This window comes from Meleagris gallopavo, chromosome 28, assembly GCF_000146605.3.
Source record: "Meleagris gallopavo isolate NT-WF06-2002-E0010 breed Aviagen turkey brand Nicholas breeding stock chromosome 28, Turkey_5.1, whole genome shotgun sequence".
NCBI lineage: Eukaryota > Metazoa > Chordata > Aves > Galliformes > Phasianidae > Meleagris > Meleagris gallopavo.
This window is the reverse complement of record NC_015038.2, coordinates 4,527,302-4,537,030: the sequence shown is the minus strand read 5'-3', so window position 1 is coordinate 4,537,030 and position 9,729 is coordinate 4,527,302. Positions and strand designations below refer to the sequence as shown.

At 39.5% G+C, this 9,729-nt stretch overlaps 1 protein-coding gene across 1 annotated transcript; it reads left to right on the top strand.

Annotated features, from left to right (window-relative positions):
- The first annotated feature begins 68 nt into the window (after nucleotides 1–68).
- Nucleotides 69–9,529, top strand: CSDE1 (cold shock domain containing E1). The gene is made up of 12 exons (XM_031557003.1): nucleotides 69–221; nucleotides 1,019–1,231; nucleotides 2,117–2,257; nucleotides 2,354–2,512; nucleotides 3,301–3,408; nucleotides 4,225–4,400; nucleotides 4,731–4,843; nucleotides 5,554–5,673; nucleotides 5,927–6,105; nucleotides 6,750–6,913; nucleotides 7,765–7,897; nucleotides 8,231–9,529. The coding sequence occupies exons 2-12, from the start codon at nucleotides 1,229–1,231 to the stop codon at nucleotides 8,276–8,278; spliced, it is 1,344 nt and encodes a 447-aa protein (XP_031412863.1). The 5' UTR covers nucleotides 69–221; nucleotides 1,019–1,228; the 3' UTR covers nucleotides 8,279–9,529.
- The last annotated feature ends 200 nt before the right edge of the window (nucleotides 9,530–9,729 follow it).

Below are 9,729 nucleotides of genomic sequence, written 5' to 3'. Positions count from 1 at the left end.
GGGGGGGGTAAAGGGGGGAGCAGGGTTAATAGGAAAATGATCTTATTGTTTTTATCACTTCTTTAGGGGTATTTGACTGATTTTTGTGCTTTTAGGGTAAAGAAGTTGCAACAGATGTAAGACTGCTGCCTCAAGGAACTGTCATCTTTGAAGATATCAGCATAGAACACTTTGAAGGAACTGTAACCAAAGTAATTCCAAAAGTACCCAGCAAAAACCAGGTGTGTTTCAGTATTAAATTTAAGGGAAATACTGCATTGATTTCCAGTCACAGAACAAATGTTCTCCTTTCTCTCTGGAAGTCTGCTGTTAGGCATTGCATCAGAGCTCGCTGCAGAGTAGAAGAGTAAGTTTGGACTGCTTAACTTGTGCCAACCATTGACAGCAGTCACAGGAAGCAGTTTTTTTTTTTACTAAATTTTAAAGGTCCAGGAAATAGGGTAATACACAATAGTGGTGCTTTGTGAAGTGTATCTTTAAGCTTGAAGTACTTCCAATTGAAAAATGAGGGTGTTAAAGATGCATTCTTCAAACAAACAAAAGATAACAACAAAGAAGACTCTTAAAGCAAAAACACAGTGTGCTTTATGGGCTCCTGTGAGCGTTGGCAGTTAATCTGGTTGTGAAGAAGAGTTGTGTGGCCCTTAATGTTTGGCTTAGAGTATAGGATGTACACAAAAACACTTCTCTGAAGTGTTCAAGCTACTCTGCATCCTTGTTTTTGTTTTGCTGGTTGGGATTTTGGAGGCTACAGGGGAATGTTTTTTGTGTGTTTGAACACTCAACAGTAAGGGCCTCTTAGAGTAGGGTAAGTATGGTTATGAACTTAATTCTCAACATTAATTTTTAGTTTTGTTGGCAATTTAGTGCATCTGTTAGGTAAGGTAGAAACTAAGTTAAATTCTAGTCATGACAGTGTAATCTGGGAGTGGTCACTCGAACATGGTGCCTTCCTAACCCAAAGTGCTGAGACTTGTAGGTGTACTAACTTTTTCTGTTGCATTTTTCTATCTTCTAGAATGATCCATTACCTGGCCGCATCAAAGTTGATTTTGTGATTCCTAAAGAACTTCCATTTGGAGACAAAGATACAAAATCCAAGGTGACTTTGCTGGAAAGTGACCACGTTCGATTCAATATTTCAACAGACAGACGTGACAAACTGGAACGAGCCACCAATATTGAGGTTCTCCCCAATACTTTCCAGTTTACTAATGAAACTAGGGAAATGGTAAGTATCTATTTTTAAAAGTTTTTATTGTTGAGGGGAGGAACTAAAGGTGAAAAATAGTATCTGGAACAATATAAAAATTGCCAGTGTCTGTTGACCTGTCTGAAGTCAGATCCTCAGATCTTCAGTAAATGTCCAAATGTGCCTGAATGGCAGAAAACTCTGAACTAATGCTGTACACTTTTTCTACTCAGGAATTAAATCATATTAGGAAAGCAAATATGTTGTATCTCTTGGAGTGGCTTGCTCTTTGGTTATAGCAGGCATAGCAGTCATGCAGCTATGAAGAAATTAAAAACTCGTCTTCCTTCAGAAACCGAAAGAACCTGATGCTGCTCTAGTTCAGTCAGTGAAAAGCCTTAAGAATCAGAGGAGGTACTAGGTACAGCTTTTGAATCTTGATCTTCAGTGTTCTTTGTACAATCTTTGCCTGAGGATCAGAAAGAACTGAATTCTGTTATGTGCAGAGAAGCTTCTAATGGGTCACAGTGACTGAGATAGTTGTGCTTATCATTATGAAAGAACATCTTTTGTTTTGGTAAAGTGCTGGAAAACCTAACCTCTGTGTGTGTGTACAGCAGTGACTTCCAGTTCTCTGGCTTTTCTTAGTCCTCTTGTGGCTTAAATTCATCTTCACTTTTCACTACTTATGAATCAGAGAGCAAGTAGAAAAAAAAATTAGGTAAGTAGGATTTGCTTGCATTTAAGTTTGACTGTAACCATTTGCACTACAGTGTGCAAGGAAGCTTATTGAGAAGTTTTTTTATTTTTTTCATTATTTTTTTAGAATTTGAGGTTTGTGTTCAGATTGTTAGATACTCCATAGTTGTCTTTTTACAGACAGATGTTAACAAAGTAAAACTGTAATGGTTTTTCTATTTACAGGGAGTAATTGCTGCGATGAGAGATGGCTTTGGCTTCATTAAGTGTGTTGACAGGGATGCTCGCATGTTCTTTCACTTCAGTGAAATTATGGATGGAAACCAACTCCATATTTCTGATGAAGTAGAGTTTACTGTGGTTCCTGTGAGTGCAATTGAGTACAATTTCTTTGAAAACTAGGGTTTCACAAAAGCATTTATATGCGGTCTGTCTAAAATCACATTGATCTGATTTTTTCAGGATATGCTGTCTGCCCAAAGAAATCATGCTATAAGGATTAAAAAACTTCCAAAAGGCACAGTTTCTTTCCACACCCAATCAGATCACCGTTTTGTGGGCACTATAGACAAAGAAGCCACTCCAGCCAAAGCCAGTAGCCCAAATAAAGGCAAAGAGAAGGTAGTACACAAGTAAAAGTAACTATATTGTGTTTCTTGCTTTGCAGACAGAGACTACTGCTTTGAAGTCTATAATTCAACATTCTGAAGCACTTTTTATCTTCTATAAATATGGATTGTGTTGGATTGCTGATTACTCAGTGAGGGCTAACTTAGGTGAAACAATATAACAGAAACACCATTAGTGGTGTTTCTGTTGAGGATAACTTCCAAGAGCTTGGTGGAACGATTCTACCTCCTGCTGTGGAAGGTAGAACCATAGAATGCCCCAAGCTGGGAGGGACCTAGAAGGATCATTGAGTCGAATTCCTGGCTCCACACAGGATCACCTGAAGTTCAAACTCTGTGTCTGAGGGCATGGTCCAAATGAGCTCTGGCAGCTTGAAGCCATGTCTGCTGCTCTGGGGAGACATTTCCAGGGCCTGAATGCCCTGTTGGTGAAGAACCTTTTCCTAAGATGCTAAAATTGGTTGAAACCTAAGGTTCTGGGGCTTGAGAAGAGCCTCTGTTTTTTCATGCTGCTTAAAACTAGGATAGAATGAACTTTCAGTAAATAATGGAAACAGTATTGTTAGAAGAAATAAAGTAATACCACTGTCTGGTAAAAGCTACAATTTGTCATTTAAAGCTTGTGTCTTTCAATCATCTTAGTGTTTATTGGTCTGTTTTCACCAGATACTTTGTAGTTGTTGCAGAACAAGTAAATGTTCAGTGCTTGCATTGTATATAGTAAGCCTGTTTGCAAACAAATAAAACACCTGTTTGTCTTTTTATTTTTTTTTTTCCTAGGAAGCTGAAGATGGAATAATTGTTTATGATGACTGTGGAGTAAAACTGACCATTCCTTACCAGGCCAAGGATGTGGAAGGATCTGCTAATCCCCAGATAGGAGATAAGGCAATACAACTAAGTATACTATTGGGAAATATTTTTTAGTTTTTTTAAAGATGTGAGCTTCTCTTTGCCTTGTTCCTGGATTTTTTAAGTCCTTTTTAAGTGAAGGACAAGACATAGTCACCTATTTCTTTTCTTTCTCTCTTAGGTTTGTAGCTTTATTTTTTGTGTAACTAAGAAACATCTTGAAACCTGATACCACACATGAAAATACTGTTTTCTATGCAAATTGTTTTAATTAAAGGAATTCTTACACTTGCATATAAGGACAGTGGACAACTCCACTTGTGAATACTTGAGAAAGATTAACATAGAGATATCAAGATGGATGTTGAAAAGTGAGAACATCCACTTATGAATGAAATATCTAGAGATAATGGCTGGGGAAAGTTGAGAGATCTGGAATAGCAGCCTAAAAACTGCTAATGTTCAGGGGCTGTGCTCTGATTTATTATCATTAAAAATCTAAAATGAGCAAGCCAAACCAGCGACATACATTACCAGTTGCCTACTGAGAGTATAGTGCAGAGGTAAATCATAAAGGTAAGAGAGAATCTATTTGATAGGTAGAAGCAGAGTGCTAGAGGCTAAGTTGCCTTTCCAGGTGTTACAGCTGTAATTCTGCCACTCTTTAGCTGTAATTCTGCCAAAAACACAGATGTTTTTGGGAGAGGAGTGGCTAGAAGATGCCTTTCCAGCTGAGCCTAGGTGTTGATTACAGCAGTGCAACTTTGAAATAAGTTGTTTGGGTTGTTGTTTATTGCTTTTAGTGGTTGTGCTTTTTTTGTCTGTAGTATTAATAATGTACCTCTTCAACAGGTTGAGTTCAGTGTTTGTGAAGTGAAGAGAACTGGTCTGCAAACAGCAGTTTCTGTCAGAATGCTTGGACGCAATTACAGTTCCAAGAGACTTTTGGGATATGTGGCAGCCCTGAAAGATAACTTTGGGTTTATTGAAACAGCCAATCATGATAAGGAGATCTTCTTCCACTACAGGTGAGTGACAGTTCCTTGTGTAGGAGTGAGTGTTTGTTGCTTCACATGTTCACATGCTTTGGTGTCTGAACTTCCATTTATGACCTCTGCTGAGCTCAGGCTTTTCTGTTTGTCAGAGATCTCTGTGATCTCTGCCTCTGAATTTCAGGCCAAGAAATGCAGTTTTTGAATTGTATATTTAAAAAGTTTTGCTTTCCTGAATGAGGATTCCTTGAAAATGTGAGATGCTGAACCAATAAATGTGTTCTAAATCAACCTATTTAAATGTTGGATGAGCATTACTGCTGTCATGAAACTAAAAGAAATTTGCACGTAATTCTCTTCCTGTAGTGAGTACTGTGGTGATATTGATAGCCTGGAACTTGGAGACACAGTTGAATACAGCTTGTCGAAAGGCAAAGGAAACAAAGTTAGTGCAGAAAAGGTGAACAAAACACATGCAGGTAAGTAAGGCTGTACCTGGTAATTTCTTCTTAAAAGGGTCTTGACAGATGCTGGTGGTTAAATTGGTAGTTCTGATGACAATTGGAGTTTAAAGCAAGAGGAAGATGCTTAATGTGATGATCAGTAGTCAAGTCTGCTAAGCACTAATATCATCAAACAATTTCCTGAAGCCTGTTTCTTGCCTTAACTGAAAGGAAAGTGCAGACCAAGAGCACTGTATGCAGTAGCAACTCTTCCTTTATCTTTGTCTCTACTCATTAGTTGGAGGGATAGAAGAAAACACCTAATCTGGATGATTTTGCCACTAGTAATTCTACTAGTTGTGCTGTTTCTTAGAGAAGAAAAATTGCAGATGTGGATATCAAGGATTTTGGGGATGCAAAATGTATACTTAACCAATTTGCATGATGACAGGGAGTTGGAAATACAGCGGTAGAGAAGCAAGATCCTCCAGTGTGCTTTTTCAAGTTGCATGGCCTCTAATTTCATGAGGAATTAATATCCTCCTGCTTCTGCATTAGAACAGTGGTGGTGATTAGAAAAGCTGTTGTCATGTGTTACTGAGTTAGAGCTGTTCCAGTTCTAGGGGACTATATGTGCTTTATTAAGGTGTTGCAGTGCAGACTGTGAACACGAATTGGTCAGTCCTTTTTAAAAGAGAAAGTATGACAAGAACTTCCTGATTCTTGCACTGTCTCTTTCTTTTCAGTGAATGGTATCACTGAAGAAGCTGACCCAACTGTTTACTCTGGTAAAGTAATTCGTCCTTTGCGGAGCGTAGATCCAACACAGACTGAATACCAGGGCATGATTGAAGTCATGGAGGATGGTAAGACCTGATGCTTTTGCTTCAAGCTTGCTTTAATAAGTGTAATAAACAGTTGTTCATCTGAGGTAAATCTGTAAGTGCTGTTTGCTGGCGCACAGGGAGCATAGGAATGTAATAAACTGCATGACATTAGAGGTGATGAGGATTGTATTCACAGTGGTAAGCTGACAGTAGAAGTAAATACCAGATATAAATTCTAAATGCACTCAAGAACAAAGAGGCTTAATCTTATCTTGTGTGTTTTCTTCTGTAGGTGAAATGAAAGGAGAATTCTATCCATTTGGAATTGTTGGAATGGCAAACAAAGGTGACTGTCTGCAGAAGGGAGAGACAGTAAAGTTCCAGCTGTGTGTTCTTGGTCAGAATGGGCAGACAATGGCTGTCAACATCACACCGTTCCGCAGAGCCACTGTGGAATGTGTGAAAGACCAGGTGAGCAAATGCTGCTAATTGGAAATTGCTGGAGATGGCATAGAGAAGGTCAGGACCTGCTTTAACACTTGAATGCAGAAAGTCTGTTGTGAAGCAAACAGTTGCAGAAACTCTTATTCTAAACAAATAAGAACCAGGCTTATGTAACCCAAGTACTGGTTTGTGCAAGCTTGTGTAGTGTGGCTTTAGTAAAGCTGAGCTACTGCCTGTTCCAGTGCACCATCGCTCTCTGGTGAAGACTTTTCCTAATACCTTCTGAGAACCTTCCTTGGCGCAGCACGAGTAAAGCAGTAAACCAAAATAACTGGCTTCTTAATCAGCCACTGGTAATCGGGAAAGAAAAAAGATTGTTTCTGTTAGGTAATTTTAAAGGTAGAGTTTAGAAAAGAATGTAGAGCATTGCATATCTTAGTTTAATAAAGCCTTGGCAGCTTGCTTTACTAAAGGACTTCTGCAGTTTTCAGAGCTTGCTTATGGACTTCAGGGTTTAAGTGTGCCTTTAGAAACCCACAGGGAGTGGCTAGACTTGTAGAAATATTGTATTCTGTTCAGTGTAGAAGTTGTATTTGTAATAGAGTGACTATATAATTGTATCTGCTTGGGTTAAGGGGAAATAAATAACAATATAATGTTTTGGTTTTCAGTTTGGTTTCATTAACTATGAAGTGGGTGACAGCAAAAAGCTCTTCTTCCATGTCAAAGAAGTACAGGATGGTGTGGAACTACAAGCTGGGGATGAAGTGGAGTTCTCAGTAATTCTGAACCAGCGCACAGGGAAATGCAGTGCCTGTAACGTGTGGCGTGTCTGGTGAGGATTTCAGATCACTTGTTTAATCTGGCAGACTGCACCAGTAGTGGAGCACATACTGCTTTCAAACTGACTTAGCTGTTCCTACAACTGGAGCTCTGAATTGTGGTTGGCTTTAGTGAGAGCCTCACCTCTGAGATGTACCAGCACGTGTAGGGCCTGCAGTGCAGCAGCACAATCCAGCTTTGCTTAAGAATACATTTAAAAAAAAAAAGGGGCAAATAATTAAATAGTCTTCACGCAGAAATTAATGAGTGATAGAAGTGATTGAATTCTTTATGTAGTTCTTGGTCGGTCTGATGATTTATGCTCCGCACCTGTTTATAAACAGCTAAGCATCTTTTGCTTCTACATATATAAAAAGTTGTTAGTCTTCTTTGATGCTATTTCTAGGGGTGATAGGTATGTTTTGCTTTTGAATGACTTCTGAATTGTGTTAATTAAAATGTGTATTTTTTTAAGGTATCTTGTTAATGTTTTATGGCAGTGTTTAATTTTTTTTCTCAAAACTGTCTTCAGAGATGTTACTGTGCTGCTGCATACTGGCAAATTGCAAGACTTACATTGTTTCAGTTAAAGGCAACAGAAATGGAGGGAGTGCTGTCATGCATGCATTAATAGTATCTGCAGCAGCTTTATATACTCCTTTTAAGAATATTGTTTTGATCTGCTGCTGTTTCAGCATCCAGTGGTTGAAGTAATGGTTTTGAAGCAGACGTAGTGTCATCCAGAAGGTCTGCCTTCAAACAAAGCAGGCTGTGCTGATGCCTTAATATGGAAAGTGACTGTATTTGGTAGCTTGCACATCTCTGGGAGGTCATCAGGATTCTGTGTGATTGATTTTCTTACAGTGAAGGCGCTAAGGCTGTTGCTGCTCCACGTCCAGATAGACTTGTTAATCGTTTAAAGAACATTAATCTGGATGATGCCAATGCTCCTCGTCTAACAGTTCTTCGTCAGCCCAGGGGACCGGATAACTCAAAGGTGTGTGAGATACAGGGCTGGCTTGCAGGATGATCAGCTTGTGGTTTAACTTGTTTCTACTCTTGAAAGTCAAAACTGTTTGAAATATGTCAACTTAACTGCCATATAACAGTCTCCTGCTGTGTGAGATTATACTACTTTAGTCAGGTGTTTGGGAGCTGATGTATGTTATAGTTTCAGAAGAGCAACCCACATGACTTGCTCTGTTACTTGCTCTGGTTCTGAAGCCAAGCATGGTGAATTAGCCATGTGTTGATGTTGTACACGGTAGGATCAAAACAAGCCTGCTTTAAAGCACGATGCCAGACCTAAAAGATTTGTTTTTCCTTGCAGGGATTTGGTGCAGAGAGAAAGATCCGTCAAGCTGGTGTTATAGACTGATCAACAAAGCCAATGCCTGAAGGATGAAAAGTGGTGGGGGCTGATGAAGGGTACTGAATATCTCCCTATTCATCCCTTCCAAATTTTAAGAAGCTATTACACCAGTTTTAACACCTTCTCATGTTATGTTTAAAATAAATTTATGAAACCATTTTAAAATTATGCACAGTTGCATTCTGGAGAACTTCAGGTGGCGCCTTATAGTATCACATTTTAGAAGCTTGTTTTGAATGGTGCATTTAACGCAACTGGTAACTGCAAATCTACATTGCCTATGTGAGTAAACATTATAGACAGCTCTACTCTGGTAGACCTTATGGAATTCTGCACTACATTTACCTATGCTTTCTTTGTTACCTTGGCCAAGGTATTTTACTATGCCTTAGTACTCAGTTGCGTTACGTCTTTCCTTCGAAGTGGATGTGGAAAGCTCACTTCTGCTCACTCTGCTCAAATTCTGAGGACCATAGGAGGGTGGAGACTAAGTTCAGTTTGATAGAAAATCTGTATGAACATTCAGATGACTTAAGATGATGGCTAGATGTTACTTTGTTTTCATATTTCGTTTAATTTTGAATCCTTTAGCCAGCGAAGTTGTGTTAGAGCTCAGTGAAAGTCTCTTTCTGGGGTAGACATTTTTTGTAGTGTTCTGAAATGCCTGCAGTGCAGAATTTCATAAGGCTGAGGCGTGCCATCAGTGTGGTAATTTAAATATATTTAAAACAATGCACAAGTTTGCTGCTGCTTAGAACACTGCAGCTTCTAAACCCAGTTTCTTTTACTGATTTAAATTTACAAAGAAAGAAATTGTGCCTGAAGTGAATCCATTTTTTTTTCTTTGCAGCCGGCACCCAGTGTACTGTAAAAGAATAAATACTTAGGCTTTCCATAGCTGTATTGAAACTTTCATCAAGGTGAAATAGTTGATGTCTGTGTGCTTCCCTCCCCCTTCCCTCCCCGCCTCCTTTCCCCTTCCCCCGTTTCCCCAGTCACACTTTATCAAGCAAGAAAACTGAATGATTGGTCTAAGTATTACTTTACCAAAAAAGATCAGGAGTTCCTTTCTTTGAATAGAGGGCAGTACTGTGGTTTTTTTTTTTTGTTTTGTTTTCATGTTACCTCTATTCTCAATTTAGGGTTTTCTTCTCTGGGAGATGCATTATCTTTGTAAAACAAACATTGCTTTCTCCAATTTTTTCTGTTAATGGCAAAGAATGGAAATAGAATAAAGTTTTACTGATTTTGAACAACTCCTTTCTCCGCGCCCGTGTCTCTTGTTGGGCGCCGCCCCCCTCCCCCCCCGGTCAGCTGGCAGGTGCTGCGGTCACGTGCCCGGACGCAGCGGATGCACTTCCGGCGCTGGGTGATGACGACACGCCGGGACCGGAAGCCGGAAGCTTGCAGAAGGGTGTTCCGCGTTCGCGGTGCGGGAGCGGTCAGTCGGGGTGGCG

Bases quoted from the DNA above. Each gene is read 5' to 3' on its own strand.
- CSDE1 (XM_031557003.1), top strand. The intron at 2,258-2,353 runs GTGAGTGCAATT...TGATTTTTTCAG, and splicing joins TAGAGTTTACTGTGGTTCCT to GATATGCTGTCTGCCCAAAG. The intron at 2,513-3,300 runs GTAGTACACAAG...TTTTTTTCCTAG, and splicing joins CAAATAAAGGCAAAGAGAAG to GAAGCTGAAGATGGAATAAT.